Source organism: Marmota flaviventris, chromosome 7, assembly GCF_047511675.1.
Source record: "Marmota flaviventris isolate mMarFla1 chromosome 7, mMarFla1.hap1, whole genome shotgun sequence".
NCBI classification, from domain to species: domain Eukaryota; kingdom Metazoa; phylum Chordata; class Mammalia; order Rodentia; family Sciuridae; genus Marmota; species Marmota flaviventris.
In genome coordinates, this window is record NC_092504.1 from 1,289,495 (window position 1) to 1,310,783 (window position 21,289).

General features: G+C 50.1%; 1 protein-coding gene across 2 annotated transcripts; it reads right to left on the reverse strand.

The window, feature by feature from the left end:
• Positions 1–270: 270 nt before the first annotated feature.
• Positions 271–17,746, reverse strand: LOC114093137 (transmembrane emp24 domain-containing protein 11-like). Of its 2 annotated transcripts, none has more exons than XM_027935861.2 (5): positions 17,543–17,746; positions 10,754–10,854; positions 1,964–2,089; positions 1,219–1,365; positions 271–432 (listed from the first exon to the last, which is right to left on the reverse strand). In XM_027935861.2, exons 1-5 carry the CDS (start codon positions 17,664–17,666, stop codon positions 283–285), a joined length of 648 nt encoding a protein of 215 aa, XP_027791662.1. In that variant the 5' UTR covers positions 17,667–17,746; the 3' UTR covers positions 271–282. The 2 variants fall into 2 exon arrangements, with proteins under 2 accessions (XP_027791662.1, XP_071470872.1); XM_071614771.1 differs by having other exon boundaries at positions 1,219–1,368.
• Between the last annotated feature and the right edge of the window lie 3,543 nt (positions 17,747–21,289).

The window sequence follows — 21,289 nt, forward strand, 5'->3', positions numbered from 1 at the left end:
AATGTGCTTACTTTATAAAATTCAGAAGCTACATTGTTAAAGAAATATTTGATCAATGTTGCAATCTATAACATTAATTTCAACCACTGGTATCTTTGAAATTATAAGTAATACATATTATCTCAGTAGGTAGAGTGTTTGCCTCACATGCACAAAGCCCTGGGTCCAATCCCCATTCAAGCCCCAGCACCATAAAAAAAAAAAAAGTTATACATATTTATGCATGTATTTGGTTTATTCATTCAAACATTATGCAGATTATTTGCCTTTACCTGTAATGTTTTACACAAGCTTCTTAGCTATAAAAAAGTCTTTAAGATACTTCATTTGGAAAACTCCAACTGAGATGAAGATCAACGTTTGTGCAAAAGCCCACCATAAAACATTGCTGTTTGTATCTTCACTGGTCTTTCGAAAAATTTCTTCACGGTCCTATGCATAAGAGAGATGGATGGATTTAGTTTCTTAAAGAACTTAATGTGTGATTTGGAGGGGAAGGTTGCTGTATGTGTTCAAGATATTTGATATTACCCAGTTAATATATTATACTAAGGTGTACTGTAATTTCCTGAGCTTGAATCTGTTGTTTAACTGAGTATAAAAGAGTAAAAATCAACCTTATAAAACACACTGCATTTTGGAGTGAAATACACCAAATACGAACTGTATGAAATACGACTTCATACATTTTATTTGCTACCATCAAGCAGAGCAAACACTGCCTACCCAATTGGGGTGATTCCCCTGTTGGAGTTCTTCCTTTGTGCCACATGCTTGCCTTACTTAAGTTCAGTCCAGTCCTTATTTTCCAGATCATGACACCCAAGCTTAGTGAGGACACAAGGTGGTGAGTGGTAGAGCAGATTTGAGCCCACTGAACCCAGTGACTCAGGAAGCAGGGTCGAATGACAGACTGATCCAGAAAGGGGGCCCACTTGGCCCTACAGACATATGGAGTGTGTTGGGAGCATTGTTCATTCCCTCCGTAAGTTCCCACCTTCTGCTGCGGGTGCTTTGCTGGTACAGGGATAGGAAGAGAGCAGTGCCTTTCCCAGCAGAGCCCAGCCAGCACCTCTCTCGGCACTGCCTGCCCACGTGGTTCTACTCAGGACACCAGGAAACAACTGGCAGTTCCTTCTTTCCCTGGTCCAGGGGCTTTGTGTTGAGAAATGCATTCCCGGCAGGAAGAGATCAAATAAGCTGAGTAGGCAGACTGACCCTTTGATAGTTTTGTTCTTTGAGTATTTGCTCAATTTGTTCCATTAGATGTTCAAGCTTGAAGGTAACTTCATTAACTTTGTCCTTTGCCTGAGCAATTGCAGCATCAAGGTCATGTTCTCCAACTCGAATATCCAAGTGGATGCGCTGCTTAAACAGTGAAGAGGAGGAAACGAGCATTGAAGACAGCTCAGTGTTTCCTGCATCCTCGCTCCCTCCTTCCACCTCCCTTCCCTTCTTGATGAGTGGGGGAGTGGGGAGTGGGGTGCCGCTTTGTGCCTGGTCTCCCTTTTGTCCCTGTTCTACTCAGTTGCCTTTTTTAACAATGATGCTGTAAGTGCCAGCCTAATGACCTGAGGGTGTATTTATACCTTCCTGCAAATCAGATTTACTATGAGGTGCTGAGAAGATTTGATGGCTGCTCTCAGGAAACTTTTCTTTATGTATAACAGAATTTTTTATACTAAAGTACAAATTCTCTTCATCTGTCCTCAACACATTTAGAGAAGAGCCACCCACCATCCTCCTGCATGGGTTTCATTTATTGGAATCCATTACTAACTCCCCCTCAGCCTTCCCCTGCTGTCAAGTCTGAGGGACCACAGTTCTGTTCACCTTCCCTCAGCTCTCACTTCCCCCGTCAGTCGGCTTCACGGCTCCCTTTTGAAAGCCTTCCTAGAGACCAGAAGGGACCTTCACGAGTTTCTCTAAGGTGTCAGCAAGGCCTCCAGAGGTGCACACTCACCAGCCTTCTCTCTCCAGCAGACACGAACCTTGTTGAATTAGATTCTAAGCAAATGATGTGTTCACCAGGTGAATATGAAGTAAAATAGAATGTTCCTTCTGGACCAAATAATTTTGATAGTAGTACCTAGGGTTAAGGATTTCCATAGTTTAAGATTATCATTCTCTACATTTTAAAAAACAAATCTCCCTACATAAATCTGTTCAAAATAATGCAGTTCCCAGAGAAGAGACCTAATAGCTAATAAACATGAAAAATATTCAGCCTTGAAAGTAATAAAAAATCCAAACTAGAATAAGGCATTCCTTGTGTATTATCAGATTGATAAGGGTTTAAAACTACTCAGGTAGTATGGAGACATAAGAACTCTCCAAATGCTGTTGGAATGTAAACAGAACGACAGTTGTAGAGAGTAGTTAGGTGATATGTATCACAAATTTAAAAGTTTAAATCATAGAATCATAAATTCTGCCTATATAAACTTATTCTAGTAAAATACATGAAAAAACAAAGTTACACGTAAAAGGATATTCACTGTGATGTTTGTAATAACAAAATTGTATTCTTGAAATAACGAATACCTTTCAGTAGGGAATTGATTAGATAAATTTAGGAAAGCCCCTAAAGGAGCACTGTGTGTCAGTGAAAAGGATACTAAACCCATATCTCCACCAGAGGTGTCCCTCACACAGCTATAGAGGATGCTGTTTTATAAAAAGTATTTTTTTATAGAAGTATACCTGCATGCATATGTTCCTTTATGCATAGAAAAGAATGCCGGAGAATACTCACCAAGCTGTAAACAGTGGTTACATCTGCTAGGAAACTTTAGTTTCCTACTTAGAATATTTTATAGTGAAATAAATGTCTCAGGATTTCCATAGAAAGTCACAGGGCATGCTGGACAGCAGGAAACACAGTTTGAAGAGACAGAGCAAGCATCAGAACCAGATACAAATATGGTAGAGATGTTGGAATCATCAGGTCAGGAATTAAAAAGCAACTCTGATTAATATACTAAAGGCTGTAATGGGAAAAGTAAACAACATGCCAGAAAAAAATGGGAAATATAAGCAAAGAAATGGAAATTCTAAGAAAGACATTATAGAAATTTTAAAATACTGTAAAAGCAATGAAGAATGCCTTTGACAGTAGGTTCCTTAGTAGACTGGGCACAGCCAAGGAAGGAGTTTCTGAGCTCGAGGCTCTGTGAATGGAAACTTGCAAAACTGAAATGCCAAGCGGGAAGAAGGGAGGGAAACCCAGGAACTAGGGCATGGCAGAAAGCAGACTTGGGCATGATGGGGAAACTAGGAGGAGAAAGAGAAAGCAGAAGGAATACTTGAAGCAATAATGGCTGAGAGTTTTCCCCAAGTTAATGTCAGACCAGGAAGCTCAGAGAACACCTACAGGATAAATACCCAAACAAAACAAACAGTACCCCCCACACAGTCTATACCTCAGCATGTCACACACACGTCACACAGAAGGTCAGAGCTAAAGAAGACCTTGAAATGAGCCCAGGCAAACCTTGCCTAACAAGGGGGAAAAGGCTCGAATCACATCTAACTTCTCAGAAACTGAGCAGGAAGAGATGAAGTGATGAAATACTGTACTGGAAGAGAAAGACAGACCCCCAGCCCAGGCTCCTGTGTCCTGCAGAAGCACCCTTTAAGAATTAAAAATAAAAACTTTGTTAGAAAAACAAACGGAGGAAGATTGTTACCAGTTGAACTGCCTTTCCAGACACGTTAGAGTAAGACCCTGAGAAAGAAGGAAGATGATGTAGGCAGAAGCTCTAGTGCATAAAGGGCAGCCCTTCTCTCATTTCTAACTGACCGACAGGTAACAGCCTGTTCAGTAAGACAGCAGCAGGGCCTTCCGCGGTGAGAGTTCATGAAAAACAGGAGAAGAATCAGAAACACTGTATCAGAAGGCACTTGCACACCTATAAAGTGGAACAGTGTGCTCTCTGAAGTGGACTTGGGTTTGTTGTAAATGGGTGTTGCAAGCTCTAGGGCAACTACCTTTAAAAAGTTGTTTAAAAGTACAATTGATATGTTAAGGAGAAAGAAAGGAGTCATCGAAAATGCACAATTAAAACCATAAAAAGAAAAAAGTTGAAAATTGGAACAAAGAACAAGGGCGATGAATAGAAACAGAGCAAATCTTAGAGAATGTGATCAAACTACATCAGTGATCACTTCAAATGTCAGTGGTCTGAACGCACCAGTTAGAATGACAGATTGTCAGAATGGGTCAAAAAACAAAACCCAATTACCTGTCTACAAGAAAAATACTTAATAAAGACATATAGATTAAAAGTAATGGTACAGAGAAAGATATGCCCTGCTAACCTTGAAGAAAGAGAAAGGTACAGTAACTATATTAGTACAGACATTTAACTTCTGAAGCAAAGGAAATTATCAGGGCCCAGTTGTGATAAGGGGCCCAGTTCTCCAAGAAGATGTGTGATCCTCAATATGCATGCACTGAAGAACAAAGCTTCAGAACACGAAGAAAACCGATAGAGCTGCAAGAAATACATTAATTCACTGTTTTAATTGCAGACGTCAACACTTTTATCAGAAATGGATCTATCGTGGAGAAAATCAATAAGGACATAGTTGATCTCATTGGCGTCATCAGTTGGCTGGATGTAATTGACATCTGTGCACTGGTGCAGCCAACAAAAGCAGAATACAGGGTTTTTGTTTGTTTGTTTGTTTGTTTGTGTTTTGGTCAAACTCTCATGGAATATAAACCTTCTGGGCCATAGGTACACTAAACAAGTTTTAAAGAATAGAAATCATAAATGTGCACTCTCAGACCACAATCTAATTAAACTAGCAATCAATAGCAGAATGGTAGCTGGAGATCCCTGAAGTCTTGGAAGTTAGCATGCTTCCATCAACACATGGGTCAAAGAGCAAATCTCAGGGGATATGTACATGTGTCTCAAAAAATTAAAATACAGCTTAACAAAGTTCGTGGGATACAGTGAAAGCTGTGATCAGAGGGAGATTTAAAACACTGAATGCATATATCAGGAAAAAAAGGTCTAAAGCCAGCAATCCAAGGAAAAGAAGAGCAAATTAAATGCAATGTAAGAGAAGAAAACTAGATTATGAACAGGAAATGAAACATCAAAAAAAAAAAACTAAAAAGCTGGTTCTTTGAAAAGATGATAAAACTGGTAAGCCTCTTGACAATTTAACTATGGGGAAAAAGGAGGACACAGGTTACTGACATCAGAGGTGAAGAAGGGGCATTTCCACAGACCCCAGGGACACCGTGAGATGCTGCAGGAGTGCTGTGGGTGACTCTGTGCCTGCTGGTTTGATACTGATATGGCTTGAGTCTGAAAGTTCCCAAAGGCTCCTGTGGTTTGGGCTGGGGTCTCGATGCAGCAGTGCTCAGAGGTGAGATCTTAGAGGCTCTGACCTTGTGGGAGGCCAAACTAGCACGTGACCATGTCTGTCTCCCCTTCTGATTGGTGTGGCATCGTTGTCCGTCACTCTGCGATCTGGTGCCTAGGGAACCCAGACGATAGCCTCAATCTTTAGGGTTCCAGTGACTGTCTTCTTTGTGCCTGGGCTCGCCTTCCTACAGCCCCATGGGTGGAGCTATGCTCACCTGTTCCTTTGTAATATTACCCCTTGCCCTGTTTGGGATAGAATGTTCCATGGAAACACCTTTGTGTGTCCCCTTCTCTTGCTTTGCCCTTGGGTGTGGCCTACCTAGGTGTCAGTTAACCTGCTGACAGTGGACATCAGGAAGCTAGACTCAGCCCCTGAAACCTGACCCCTTGCCTCATTTGAATGGCTTCTCCTCAATAAAAGGGGTCAGCACGTGTGGGCTCTCTTCTCTCTCTCTCTCTCTCTCTCTCTCTCTCTTTCTGCTGACCCTTAAGATCAGAGGAGCCGTCACAGCACCCCCAAAGAAAAAGGTATTTCTGTCTCTTGTGTGGTTATTTCGCACAGCCCAATTAGCCCAGGTCCCCTGGAGTGACCCTGAGGGTTTTAGTCGCGAGCAACCCGGCAAATGGCGTCCCTGGGTGGGCAAAAGGTCTGAGTGTTTAAGTCGCCGGGAACCCAACATGACCTCACCAGTAGATGAGTCCATAATGGTTCATAACTGAAGGGACCATTGGACGGTCCATTTTGAAAGGGTAGGAGGTGGGCCTACCTGGGGAAGCTCACTGGGTGTCCTGGCGGGTAGATCTCGTTCCTGGGTGGGTCTCGTTCCTGCCCTTTCCTTGCTTGGATCTCTGCTTCCCAGCTGCCATGCATGAGCAGCTCTGTTCTGCCACATGATCCCAGAGGTGACATTCTACTTCACCACAGGCCCAGACATTGCAGGAGGGGCCAGCAACCATGGACTGAGACCATGAGCCAAAATCAATGTCTCCTCCTTTGTTGGTTTTCTCACTATTTTGTCACAGTGTGAAAGTTGACTAACATAGATGAAATGGACCAACTTCTTGGCAATCTTCCAAAACACATGCAAGAAGAAATAGATGATCTGAATAACCCTGTATCTAGGGATTGAATCAAGGATGAATAACATGGTCTGTGGCTATAGCTCAGTGGTAGAGCACTTGCCTTGCACATATGAGGCACTGGGTTGGATCCTCAGCACCATATAAAAATAAATAAATAAAATAAAGGCATCGTGTCCATCTACAACTAAAAAAAAATTTTTAAAGGATGAATAACCTTTTAAAACAGAAAGCATCAGACTCATATGGGTTCACTGGTGAATTCTACCAAACACTTAAGAAATAAATTATGACAATTAACTAAAATCTCTTTCTAAAGAATAGAAGCAGAAAAAATACCTCCTGATTTTTTTTAACACCTTAGCCCCCCCAGTGTTGGAACTGCAGGTATACACCACTGTGCCTAAGTCTTACTTCATTTTATGAAGGTAACATTACCCTAATACAAAACCAGACAACATTATAAGAAAAATCTATGGATGCTTCTCTCTCCTGAACATACATGCAAAAATCCTTCCCAGCACAGGAGCAGAGCAGATCTAACACCATGCGAAATGAATCGTACATGTGAACAAGTGGGGCTTGTTGCACACACGCAAGGCTGGCTGAACATCCAAGTGCTACAACCATCCCCACAGTAGGTTGAAGAACCATGTGTGCACCATCTGAAAAGCCTTTTGACAAGAGATGCTGCTCATTCATGATAAAGACTCATTAAATCAAGAACTGAATGGAACTGATTCAATTTAAAGAAGATTGTCTACAGAAAACCCACAGCTAGTGTACTGAATGGTGAGAATCCAGAGGCTTTTCCACTAAGGTCAGGAGGAAGACAGGATGTCATCTCTCACCATTTTATCTAGCATACTACTAGGAGGTCTAATTAATGTGACAAGAAAAGGAAACAATAGGAAAACAGACTGGCAAGGAAGAAATAAAACTTCCTGACTCACAGAGGATATGATGATATACAAAATACAAAAGGATTCCCAGTAAGTTGGGAGGCTGAGGTAGGAGGATGGGAAGTTCAAGGCTAGCCTCAGCAACTTAACAAGACCCCAGAACAGAATAAAAACAAAAAGGGTTGGAGATGTGGCTCAGTAGTTAAGCACCCCTGGGTTTAATCCCCAGAACAAAAAAAAAAAAAAAAAAAAGAAAAAGAAAAAGAAAATGACATTGTGAAGAAGAAAATGAGACGACGAACCACAGACTGGGAGAGAGTCTCTGGAAGACATATCTAACAAGGGATGACTGCTCAAACTACACAAAGAGCTCTTAAAAGTCAACAAGGGGAAGGCAGCCCAGCTTTTAATTGGGCAAATATCTGAAAAGACACCTGGCCAAGAAGAATGCAGGTAGCACATAGGCATATGAGAAGAGACTCAAAGCATGTGGAGGGCCCTGCAGTGAGATGTCCCCACACACCTATCAGAATGACCCAGATCCAAAACACTGACCATACCGAGTGCCGGCAAGGGTATGGAGCCGCAGGAGCATCTGTTCACTGTGGAGGGGGGCCGAATGTCGCACAGACTTCAGGAACAGCGTGGCATTGTCCTGGAGAGCTAAGTGTACGTGTGTTCTATAGGAATGTCCTTGGCATTTGCCAAGTGGTCTGGAAACCTAGGTCGGTCCACACAGAGACTTGCAGGTGGGTATCCATAGCAGCTCTGGGCATGATTGCCCCACCTTAGAAGCAACCACACTGTCCTTGCATGGGGGGATGTGTAAGCTGGCACAATGGACACGCAGTGTTCCCCAGCACAACCAGGCCAGGAACCTTAAGGGCACATTATCAAGTGGAGCACACTGAAAAGAGAGCTGTGGTTCCAGTGGCATGATACCCAGGGACAGGAAGACCAGTGGTGTCAAGGGCTGATGAAAGGGAGGTTCTACTGGAGCACAGAGCATGTTCGAGGTGGAGAAATTGCCCTGCGACACCACGTCTGTCCAGACCCGTGAAACATGCATTACCAAGAGAGACATGCTGTGAACCCCTGGCCCTGGGTGCACGGGTTGTGGCAAAAATCCTCAGGGGCCAGGAGGTTGCTGGTAGTTGGGGAGGTCGTGCCTGAGTCAGAGCAGGGAACTCGCTGTGGTCTGCTCAGTTTTGCTGTGACCCTAAAACTGCTCTACCATCGCAAAGTCTTAAAAACATATTACACAGATAGAAAAATGCAGTCAAGATGCTTGGTAGGGCTGGGGTTGTAGCTCAGTGGTAGAGCACTCGCCTAGCACGTATGAGGCCCTGGGTTCGATCCTCAGCACCACATAGAAATAAATAAATAAAATAAAGGTATTGAATCCAACGACACCTAAAAAATAAATTTTTTTTAAAAGATGCTTTGTAAATGTCTTTCAGTTTTGATGTAGAGAAAATGAAGAACATTGTCACGTACCTGATTCCTTTCAAGAGGACCTCTGAAAGGGAAAGTTTGTCAATAAGTCTGCGGTCAAGGGTGAGGTTTATTATTACTTCCTATTTTTGTATGAATAGCAAAACCTTTCTCTTCTCTGAGGAAATGTTCAGTGACTACTCACTACCTGTTAACACATTCCTGAGATTTACTTTTGTATTCCAAAGCCTTCGTTGTCTTGTTTCACTGAACATGAAATTCACCAAACAGCTTTGAATGCTATTCCCATGGTGAGCTGGGGAAAATGCACACTTGAGTTTGAATCTCAGTGCTTCAACTTGATGACAGTCTGTAAGTCATTGAACCTTTGAGCCACATTGCCTCTGCCCAACAGAATATTGGAAGTGGAAAGTGGGATGGGGTAGAGAGGTCCGTGTGGTACACCACGGTCACCACCTGCTCTGCCCACTCCGCCAGCCACTTCATTCCTTCGGGTTGTCCCTCACTGGCGCAGGAATGGGTAGCTCATCAAGACTGGCAATGTGGACAGTCCCGAGCTCTGACACTGACCAAGAGAAGCAGGGTACACAGGGACTGGTCTATCCAAACTGATACCGCCAGAGCCGGTTCTTGTCACCCCATCTCTATGTGCAGAAGCCCTTCCTGAGAATAAGGCCCGTGGGAGGGATTCTGCCCTTCTCCTAGGCCAAGAGAGGCTCGGGCATGCTTCCCACGTGCAGTGTTTGGTGGATGTCTACAGAATGGATGAAAACATGTCTCACTTCTAAAAGGGAACGTTCTCAGGCAATGGTGTATTTATGTTTTCTTAAGAGACAACATACGCTGCATTTTCTAGCTGGCCTTGACCCGTGGACTCAGACTCCTGCCTCTGCCTCTCATGGGGCTGGCCATGCAGTGTGTAACTGACCCAGTGGACGAGTGTGGGTTCTAAGGAGGTAAGTGTCTTCTGAAGACAACAGACAGGTTTTAATTTCTCCGGCCTACACAGAACCCTGTCCTTGTCACTGAGAGGCCCGTGCCACTCTCCGGGGATTACCCACCAGCACCTGCTGCCCATGAGCTGATTTCTAGGACCTCCGTTTTTGCGGCCCTGGACTCAGGATGCCAGAGCACCTGTGGTACAGTGGGATCTGGATGTCACTGTTACACCCATTGTACAAACGAGGAAACTGAGGACGAACCAGTCAAATAACCTGACCAGGGTTTGCCCTCAGATGACAGTGTGTGCTGGAAATTGTCTCCCCTCCTGGATCTGCGCTCTGTCCCTTTGACCATGCTGAGTTTTCGGCTCCTTCACTGGTGCCCCGTGGCGACAAGGTTCTGTATGACCTGGGGCTTCTGAATTACTTGAGAAAGCCTCTGCCAGAATCTGAGGAAGGAGATAGGCAGTGGTTTTTCTGACCTTTGGTTTTTGGGGAAGCCGTGGCTCTGCCAAAGATGGGGCCCAACCCAGGCAAAATCTGCAAGTCTCTGTGTCCACAGAAGCCCCCACGTGACTTCTCTTGAAACTTCCTATGGGAAGAGTGTTTCTGTTCCTCATCTAGACCACGGGTCTTTGAGGGTGAGGTACTGTCCTAAATAAAAAGCTGCAGGTGAATGTGGTAGTGCACACCTGTAACCCCAGCAACTCAGGAGGCTGAAGCAGGAGGATTGCAATTTAGTAAGGCCCTAAGCAACTTAGCAAGACCCTGTCTCAGAAGAAAAAAAGGGGGGGGGGGGGCTGGGGACATGGCTCAGTGGTAAAGCACCTCTGAGTTCAAACCCTGGTGCAAAAACAAAAAAAGTTGTTAACGCTAGCTGATGGTGCTCAGGTGCTCAGTTATGCATAAGCAGAAGTTGTAACACTATGGGCACGAGGGGCAGGTGGTTCCTGCACGAGCAGTTAGTATCTCAGCACAGATGCATGCTCACCTCATCGTCGTATGTTGTGACAGTCACGAACATCCCCAGACCAGGGCCCGGTTCTCGGAAGTCGAGTTTGCCTGTGTCCCACTGCTGGATCTTGAAAGTCCCTGTGTCATAAGCAGGAGGCAGTGACTGTGTGTGTGGAAAGCATCAATAGGTGATGACCTCTAGGTTAGGCCAATCGTCTTTCTCTGTTTGTCTGTGTCATGAGGACCCTTGCCTGGGGCAGCCTCCGCCCTGGGGGTCTGTGCGACCGGCAGGACAACTCTGGGCAGGCAGCAGGGCTGGGTGCCTGCTGAGCTGCTGCACCACCCAGCCTTGGTCTCCCACACTGGAGGGTGGGGCAGGCTGTGCCCTGCTCAAACCCCAGGATGCTGAGGCTGCCAGTCGAAAGCCTGGGAAGGGTCCCACCTACCGGTGAGCCCTGCTGTTCAGTATCCCCGGTGGCCCTCCCGCCTTTATGCTCCCCCACAGCTCTGCCCCAGGCCTGTCCCCAGGACTCCTGCCCAAGCACGCACGAGTCCCGGGGTCCCCTCATGGGCCCTGCAGATCTGTTCTTTGAGCATGCATGCGCCGGTGCCCCACGTCTGCACTGCGAGGGGCTAGAGAGCCTCAGACATTCCATTCCTCCCTGCGGCCCTTTGGGGTCTGGCAGTAAGCCTAGGGAAGTGTTTGGCTCCATGGTAGGGGCTCAATAAATGTTTGTGGAATAAGTGAAAGGGTCCCACAATTCAGGTTCAACAGAGGACTTGAATGAATGGGTACCAGTCATCCCTACCCCCACTGCAACACAGCGTTCCTGGCATGCTGCCTGAGTTCTCAGAACAGGCCAGGGTGACCCCGCCTGCTTCTGTGGGATCCTCCAGCCTCAGGCCCAGGCCTCCCCAAGGTGCCCTTCAGGCAGGAGGGCAGCTTAGAGGGAGGAGTCATGGCCAGGGAGGCCAGCAGACGGCAGAAGAGAAGCACTGCTCATGGGCCAGTCGGCTGGAGAGGGTCGCTTCCTGTGGGTGAAGCAGTCCTGAGACAGAACACCCGCGCAGCCCAGCACAAAGCCCCGTGGAGTTTCTCACCACGTGGCCATGGAGCTGGAGGGCTCACTGGCTAGGAACAGGGATACGACTTTAGGTGGGCCATCTGGGGCACTGCACTGGGCTGCGGGTGCCTCAGTTTTCCCGCTGATAAAGCAAGGATAATATGTTATATCAGCCAGGCCACAGTGGTACACAACCTCTAATCCTAGCTACTCCAGAGGCTGAGGCAGGAAGACCACAAATTGAGGCCAGCCTCAGAAACTTAGGGAGACTGTCTCAAAATTAAAAATAGAAAGGGCTGGGGTGCAGCTCAGTGGTAGAGCGCCCCTGGGTGCAGTCCCCAGGACCCCAAGCCAACACCAACAGCGGTAACATAAGGGTACACCTCCCTTTGGGTGTGAGAGCAGCAAGTCAGGGTTGTGTTCTCCCTAGAGTGGACCTGAGCACACCAAAAGCTCTCAGTAAGGCCTTGATTGGCAGCTCCCTGAGCCACCATGGGCCTGAGCAGAGCACCTCTCTATCAGCTGACCACAGCAGGCGAGGAGCAAGAGGACTGCCCACAGCCACCCAATGTGCCACCAAGCCAGAGTCACACTTGGGCCGATCACAGGACCTCTGCAGCACTCACTGCCAGAGCCTTCCTCCTGGCTCCTGGTGAAGGCCAGTACTGTGGGGCGAGGGCCTCACGCCCTCTCCTGGTGCCTGAGGTCACCGATGGTCATCCCATTCCTCCAGACTGCATCCTTGAGACCGCAACTGTGGGTCACTGGACTGTATTATAGGAACAACACACTCATTGTAGGAATTTCGGAAAGTGCAAGTCCCTCCAGGAATTCCTAGTACTGGTGTCAGCCGTCTAGCCTTTTTCCTATAAGTACCTGGTATGTGTTTATCAAAAATGAGTTTGGAGCCCAGCACAGCTGGGGAGGCTGAGGCAGGAGGATCGTGAGTCCAAAGCCAGCCTCCTCATTGTAGAAAGGCCCTAAGCAACTTAGCAAGACCCTGTCTGTAAATAAAATATTTTTTTAAAAGACTGGGGATGTGGCTCAGTGGTTGAGTGCCCCTGGGTTCAATCCCTGGGGGGGGGGGGGGGAAGGAGGAGAAGAGAGAGAGATTGGAACGTGTATGCTATCTGTGCCTTGATTTTCCAACCCAGGTTTTTGAGATCCGTGTACCATGTCTTAAATCTTCTTCTGTAACCTTTAATTGAGGCCTATTCAGAGAACATGACCCAGGGCCGAGCGCAGGGCACGGCAGAGAGCAGGTGGCCTTCTGAGGACAGGTGGGGGACCACGGAACAGGAGCCCGAGGTGTGTGGTTGGAGGCCACGTGGGCTGGCAGACCTGGACCCCCACTCACAAGCCATCTGCCCCTCCGGAGGGAGCCAGGCATGGAGGCCACGCTGCAGCTCCTGGGGTGTCTTGGAGGAGAGGAGCCGCAGAGCTGAGAGCACGGCTGGCCCTCGCGGCCATCCAGACCTGCAGCCACACAGCGGACAGTGCGAGGGACAGAGGAGGCTCCACATGCACTGACGACCTTGCTCTTAGGAGGAAGCCCACACCGGCCACGTGCCACATCCCCCAAGACCCGGCCCTTCTCCTCACTGGCCACACTGCCTTCTCCTATCTTGGAAGTACCAGGGCCTGTGAGGAGGGCAAGGGGCATATAGACTGAGATTCCAAGCCAGGAGGAGGCTGCCCGGAGGAGGCCGCTGGGAGGAGGCCCGCAGGATGGGAGGAGGCCCGGGCACTCCCACAGTCGTGTCCAGGGGCTCTCGGTGCTGAACACTGTAGTGGCCTGGGGCCCTCAGCCCTGGGAGCACCTGGCTCTGCCGAGTGTTCTGATGACCTGATGGCAGGCACCTGGGCGTGGACAGCAGTCGTGTCAAGAGTGCTGTGAACACACTGATCTCTGAAACACTCCAGGGTCCTGGAGGGCCTGGTGGGACTCCATCAGCAGGGTGCTGTGCACAGGCCCTCCCTGGAGAGCTCACACCAGTGCCGACTGACGGCTGCTGTCAGAACACCAGCAGCAGCCCAGAGGGCCCCAGAGGCCAGCAGGACTGATGTCCAAGACAGTTGTGGTCCTGCCCTGTGCTGCATGCCCATGCCACTGTTGGGCTCCTGCAGGGACCGGGAGGGGCGTCTGCCAGGCCTGGGCTGTCCGCTGGCCCCCGAGCAGGGCTGCTCCAGGAATGTGTGTCTCTGGGCACCAGGGGTGTGCGTTTCAGGTGCTGCGTGGCAGGCGGGGGCCTGGGCACCTGGTGGAGTTCAGCAGCATGCCCACGGGCCCACTTTGCACTCGCCTGGTGGCTGCCCAGGTCACTGTTGCTTGACAGGCTCCCTGTCTTGCAGATCCTCTGGGCGACGGGTCTGTTCACCGTTGGCCTGTTTTCTCCACCCAGGAATGCGGGACAGCCTCCATGTGCCATCCATTCCTAGAAAGTCGTGGACTTCTCATCCCCCAGGGAGCTGCTGAGCTGTCCATCAGGTCTGTGGGTAGACCTGGCTGTTACGAATGACAAGTGCCGCCATAAACACCGTGGGGTGTGGGAGGGAGGCCTGGTCCCAGGAGTGGGACGTCTAATCTGTGATCGTCCTGTGCTCCTGAGCTCTGGGGCCCGGGATGAGCCTGCAGCTGAAAGCACCTCTGGACTTCTCCCCTTGTCTGGAGCGTTTCTGTGGTGGACGCCTGGCACTTGAACCCTTGGCTCAGGCCTGCTTCAGAGGGCTGTGTGGCCTCCAGGAGGGCCTGTTTCCCTGTGGGAGTCTGAAGGACAGAACTCGTCTGAGCAGAGCCCTCTCCTGCTGTCCCTGGTCTCAAGGAAGAGGTACTTGAAGGGCTCGCCGTGTAGGGCCCTTCCAGAAGGTGCAGCCAGGAGCAGACTGGGTGGACCATGAGGCTCTCCCTCTCAGCAGCAGACCCTGCCTGGCCTGCGCCTCAGACTCACATGGAAGGTGCTCTGCCCTCCCGACTCCAGATGGCCCGGAACTCACTGTTGAGGGACGGTCATGCGGGACTGAGGGAAGTGAGGTCACAGACACAAAACACCTGCTTGGGGCTTCCTGCAGGTGCACGGTGCTGGGGTTCGCCCTGGTGTTGGTGGCAGTGCCGTGGCCGGCAGCTCCCAGCACCCGAGCCCCTCCTCATCTCCCACTCAGACTCTTGTGGGAGCCTCTGCTTCTTGGGGAGGGTTAGGCCCAAAGCACCCCGCTTCTCCAGAGGTGCGGGGCGAATAACTGGAGGCCGAGCCAGAGAGGTTGGAGGCAGTGTGGGTGGGGGACTCCCTTTACGGAGCACCTGTGGCACTGGAGGCCAGACTCAGCCGCCTCCAGCTCGGGTGGGACACCCACAGTCACCAGCATGGGGCGGTGCCGGTGGGTGCCGGTGGGTGCCAGAGCTCTCTCTCCAGCTGTTCTTTATTCCTCTGTGGCATTGAGTCACCTCCATCAGGGAAGGTGGACACCTTCCTCATGGCCTATGGTCAGTCCTAATGAGAAGCACCTTCAGGCAGATCTTGGCCTGAAGGTGTTCAAAAGTCGCCCCTTTTGGACTTCCAGATGGCCCTGAGCTGGAAGGAGGACAGGACAGTGGGCATGGGGCTTCCTGGCCTCGACTCCATGAAGATTTTAGGTTTGTTTTTAACAGTGATCTCGTGAGTGGATAAAGGTGCGTTCTCGCTACCTCTCACCTGGTGGCACTTGGCACTGCATTCGTGAGCAAGTGGACACTGAGTCTTGGCTGCAGGGGTGCTGAAGGGAGCAGGTGAGGGTCGGGTGTGCGGGGTGCGAGCCACAGGCCTCCCAGTGCCCTGCAGTGGGAGTGCATCCACTGGTGTCCAGCCTCCTCCTGTAGAGTCCTCCACGCCACCACCCACTGCTGCCCAGCCTCCTCCTGTAGAGTCCTCCACGCCACCACCGTCGCCCCTTGGCTTCAGCATGCTGGCGTCTGAGGTCCCTGCTCCTCCCGCCGGCTGTGTCCTGCCCTCGGCCCTCCTGTCCTTGGAGGCCGCACAGATGCTGACTGCAGGCTGAACACCAGGGAGCTTCGCGTGGAGTCACCTCCTCCACGTGCCACTTCCCCAGCCATCAGCTCCATCCTGACCCTGGGCCTGATCTTGCTCCCAGGTGGTGGCCCTCTGCGGTGTCCACCACAGTTCCCCCCACCCTGCTGGGGCTGGACCTTTGCTCTAGGTCCATGCGAGGGGTGAGTCCTCTGCTCTGTTCCTGGCCTCTGAGTGGCTACTACTCAGTGGCGTGGGCCCTGAGCTCCCCCCCTCCTGCTCCCTGAGTCCTGAATCTGCAGAGCTATGTAGGGGTGACAGGTAAGCAGACCTCAGAGTGGGGTCACTGGCTCAGAGGTGCAGAGGCAGGGAGGAGAGGGCCGCTGGATTTGGGGAGGAGCCAGGGCAAGTGGCAAGGGGGAGGGGTTGACAGCAGTGGGAGGCGGGCAGGGCCTGAGGCTCTCACTGCGGTTGAGGGCTGAGGCTGCGGCCAGGGTGCCTGTCAGGCCACACAGAGGCCCCGGCTCACACAGCTGCTGGAGCCCACATCAGGCACCTCCAGGTTCTGTGAATACAGCCCACTGCCACGAAATGCTGCTGGCCAGGTCTGTCCAGCCAGTGTCTGAAGGGCAGCAGGTGGGCAGGAGCTACTCTATCCCTCTTATTCCTTCGGGGCCCCTTGAAAGGAAGGCAGAAAATCCATGAGCTACCCTGAAGGAGACCAAGGGCCCAGGACTCCCCCGGGCAGTGCTTCCTCTGGGCACACACCGGGCAGAGCCTGGTGCCCTCTGTGTGTGGGTGGGCTAGAAAGGCCTGCAGATCTCACACATCCCCACAGCTGGAAGGAGCAGGCGCCACCATCACCTGCCATCACAGAGAGGCTGAGGAGTGTGCTGGCCGTGGCCCATGGCAGGAAACAGTGCTGCTCCCGGTGCTGGCCCTGACAACAGGAAGACCCCAGCACTGCCGGCGCCTGGCCTGTCCGCTGCCCGCGTCCTGGCCCTCCCCTCCTGGCTTGCTGCGTTGCATGTTTGCAGGCGGGGCCACTCTGAGAAGGAACCCTGAGGCCCAGCGGTGGAGACAGGCTGAAGGCAGAGCTCAGCTCCCCCTGGTGGGGGTGAGGGGCACAAAATCATGGAATGCAAAACGCGACTTAGGACGCCTCTAGATTGAGATTCCACCTTCCCCCCACCCCCCCTTTTGCATGGAAATCAGAGTTGGAGATTGATTCTGACTGCAATGTTAGCTAGCATGCTGGATCTTCCCATACAATTCTGAGACTAGTAAGCACTTCTTTCTTTCTCAGAAGGTGGGCCAAGCTCACCTGTGTGAGGATGTGCTTGCAGCACAGGAAATGTGCAGACTCACTGTGGTGACAGAATCTAAGGACAGTCTGCCTGGCAGGCAGTCCTGGGTCTGCACGGGATGCTCCTGCCCATGGTCTCCAGAAGGCACACGGACTCCTGGTGTGTGTCCTGCTTTACTGGACCCGTCCAAAGACCTCTCCTGTGTTTGGACTGCTCAGCCACCATTAGCATGTTAAACGGCAGCAGAATTTCTTGGCTCAAGTAAACCTGACCACCAGAAGAGCAGATTAAGCTTGATGTCAGGTCCAGTCTCCTGCTTTAAAAAGCATACAGTTCCCTCCTTCGTCTATCCACATCAGCTTTGCCTCACTTGGCAGACGGTGAGGAGGGAGCCACTCAGCGTCACACTCACTGCCCAGGGGCAGCCGCGAAGAGAGCCGTGTCAGCCACCTACCTGATACCCACGTGTCTCCTGGAACGTCTTCTATGAGGCATTTCTGCTCTCGTTCCCCTGCGTGGAGATAGAAAGCAGCTGAGGGTGGGAAACTGAGACACAGCAGAACTGCGAGCACCTGCATGGCCCTCTCCGTAGCCGGCAGCAGAGCGTTCTGTGGCCTGGATCAGAGGCACCTGACTGCTTCTTGCAAGCGTGCATTTCCTTGGGTGACCTTGTAAGTAAGATTGATTGCTGTGAGAAGGGACACATGTGTCTGTGCTCGGGCCGTGACGCCAGCAAGTCCCAGGGACTTCAGGCCTCTCCAAGCTCTGTGCCATCAGCTTCAGTCCGCTGCTCTTCAAAGGTTGGGAAGTGTTCTTTGGGGTGAGAGGCAGTGCCAGGGCCGGGGAGAAGCGCTGGGAGAAGGCGAGTCTGGGCGCCCGGCACCCTGTGGCGGAGAGCCAGGAGCAGGCCTTGGCAACCACCTGAAATAGTCATTTTCTGATGTTTCCACTGCCTGGCCGAGGCAGGGGAGGGGGAGTGAAGGGGCGGCTGGAGGTGAGAGTAGGAAGGAGGCGGGGAGGAGCCTGTGGTGATTCGGGCAGCAGGAGGAGCAGGCTTCTGCAACCAAAGTGTTCTGGACACTGGAGAGGAGGCCAGAACCTCACTGAGGCCTCACGCTGAGGAGGCTGTCTGCTTCCTGTAAGGAAGGGAGTGACATCGGGATGGGGCTGGGCTCAGGGGTAGAGTGCTCCTGGCAAGGGTGAAGCCCGGGTTCTACAACAAACAACAAAAACACAGGCAGAGGAGTGAAGTCACTCAGCAGTCAACTAGGTCCTCTTGGTTTTGGCACCTAGTGTCTCCTCTTCTCATTTGAAATACTTGTAAACTCTCAGAAATTTTCAAGAACAGGCCTGTGTGCCTGTAACCCTGCCTTGCTCTGGGAGCGTCCAGCTGCAGCTCCACCAGCCCTTGAAAAGCCACCAGCCACCCTTCACCACCTCCCTGATGATGCCAGGCAGAGCTGAAGACTGCGCACCACTGGCTTCCAGTCCCACAAGAGCAGAGAGGGCCTGCGACCGCTGCCCCACCCCCCAGCGCAACTTCCTGCATGAACGAGGCAACTCCATAGCTGCATCCAGAAACTGGGCTGTGGCACTGGCACAGGGCAGTGACCTGGCCACAGACCTGAGCGGGTGCCACCAGCTTTTACACACGCTACTTTTTAGTGTGTACGTGCACTCTGTAAGAATGCTTCAATAAGCAACTGCAAACACTCTTGAAACAAGTGGAAAAATGCATGAACTCAGGCTGCAGTAGCCCTGAGTGCCTGGGTCACTGAGCATGGTGAAACAACTTCCTAGGCCCCACTGTGAAAGTAGGGTGCCCCACTGGTCTCCTCTCAAAGGAACCTTTTCTTTCCACATGTTAATTCGTGCATTATAGTTATACATAATGATGGGATTTATTGTTACATATTCAATACATGCACAAAACATAACAATATAATTTGGCCTGTATCACTCCCCAACTCAAAAGAATTTTTATTTTTACACTCTTGAGACTGAGTTGAGTCTTGCCAATTCCTCAGATGCCTTCAAACTATTTCCTATTGTTTCTGAGTTAAGTACTAGGATCACTCTTAAAGAGTGGCGAGAGTCTCTTTAACAACCACAACTTTTTTTTTAGCCCCAGTTTTCCACTTACTTTTCTGGCCAAACTGCAAGTTTTTCAAATCTTTTTGCTCTGCTTTTGCTCCTTATAATCACAGTTAATTTTTCTAAAAGCACTACAGTATCCCTTCCACTGTCTGAATGCTATGCTGCCTTGACATTTCCACTGCCAGATTAATTAGTTTATTATCTTTAAATTAAGTCTCACAGAAATTCTCAGGGCACAGGTAAGACGTAGACAACATCTTTGTCAGAATATAACACAAATGACCTCTAGTTCATTTCCAATAACCCTCCTCTTCTGAAACTCATGAGACCAGTCTTTACTATCCACTGACCTTTTGGCATTCTGTCTCAGGAACACCCATCAGAATCACCAATTCACCTTCATTTACAACATTCTAAAGCCATTCCAGCTTGCATCTCTAAACTTTTCAAACCCCCACCACCAACAACCATCTCCAAAGGCTTTTGGACTATATGGTCAGGTTAGTCACAGCAATGACCCCACTTTTTGGTATCAATTTCTGTTCTAGTTATCTTTTTCATCACTGTGATTAAAAGACCTGACAAGAACAATGTAGAAAAGGGAAGTTTATTTTGGCTCAAGTTTCAGAGGTTCAGTCCATGGCTGACTGTCTCCATAGCTTTAGGCCTGGGGTGAGTCAGAACATCATGGTGGAAGAATGTTGTGGAGGGAAACTGCTCAAGACATGGCAACCAGGAAGGAAAGGGGGAGGCAGAGGGGGAGGGGGAGGGGGGAGACAGAGGGGGAGGGGAGGGGAGGGGGAGGGGAGGCAAAGGGAGAGGCAGAGGGGGAGGGGAGGGAGAGGGGAGGGGAGGGGGAGGGGGAGGGAGAGGGAGAGGTGAGGGAGAGGGAGAGGGGGAGGGAGAGGGAGAGGGGAAGGGAGGGAGAGAGGAGGGAAGAGGGAGAGGGAGGGGAGGGGAGGCAGAGGGAGAGGGAGAAGGAGAAGAGAGGAGGGGAGGGGAGGGGAGGGAAGGGAAGGAAGAAAGAACACTTTGCTCACCAGGGACAAAATATAAGCCCTAACATGCCCCACCCAGTTACCTATTTCTTCTAGTCACATACTACATACCTACAGTTACTACCCAGTTAAGCCATATCCACGGATTAATCCACTGATAAGGTTAAGGCTTTTACAACCCAGTCATCTCACCTCTGAATATTTTTGCATTGTCTCACACATGAGCTTTAGGGGGACACCTCATATCCAAACCATAACACTGCCAATGACAGGACTTCACTCTTTTTTGTAGCTGAATAATACTCCATTGTGTATGTATACCACATTTGAAAGGAAAGTGACCAGAACACTCGGAGCGACCAAGAGATCTTTTTGTAGAAGTGCAACAGAGGAGAAAAGAGAGAAAGAGAAGAAAGAGAGAGAGAGAGAGAGAGAGAGCGAGAGAGCAAAAGCAAGAGCAAGAGAGAGCAAGAGGGTAAGAGAGCAAGAGAGAGAGGGGCCCAGCAGGAGGGAGTTTTTATAGCTCAAATCTAATGGGGCCTCTGGTCTGCAAGCTGCCTTGTTGGCCCAAGGGGGGTTGAGTGTTGAGCCTTGAGTGGGGGTTGAATGTTCAGCTTTGATGCAAACAGGTGATAAAGGACCAGACAGAAGGAGGTTTGAGTGCGTGGGCCATCCTGCAGATAACACAGTTCAGCCTGTTCTGCACCCAACAACATTTTCCTTAGCCATTCACCCTTCAGTGAACACCTAGTCCGTTCCATACGCTGGCCATTTGTAAATAGTGCTGCAGGAAACATGCCAGGCCAATGTATCTTCAATATCCTGGCTTTCCCCTCCTTTGGCTATGTACCCGGTAGTGACATTGCTGAGCTGTGTGGCAACAACTCTCAAGCTCACTTTTGGGGGAACCTCCGTCCTACCTTCTGTAGCGGCTGCACTAACTGCTGTCCATACTGCAGTGGGGTTTCCTTTCTACACAGCCTCACCAGTATTTGTTATTTTTTGTCTTTTTGATGACAGCTTTTCTAACTAGGGTGCAGTGACATCTCACTGTGGTTTTGATTTACATTTCCCTGATGATTAGTGAGGTTGAGAATTTCTTCCAT

Bases quoted from the DNA above. Each gene is read 5' to 3' on its own strand.
- LOC114093137 (XM_071614771.1), bottom strand. From the start codon at position 17,666: ATGCAGGTGCTCGCAGTTCTGCTGTGTCTCAGTTTCCCACCCTCAGCT. The intron at 10,855-17,542 runs GTAGGTGGCTGA...CTTATGACACAG, and splicing joins AGGAGACACGTGGGTATCAG to GGACTTTCAAGATCCAGCAG. The intron at 433-1,218 runs GTCAGTCTGCCT...TCTTATGCATAG, and splicing joins AAGAACAAAACTATCAAAGG to GACCGTGAAGAAATTTTTCG.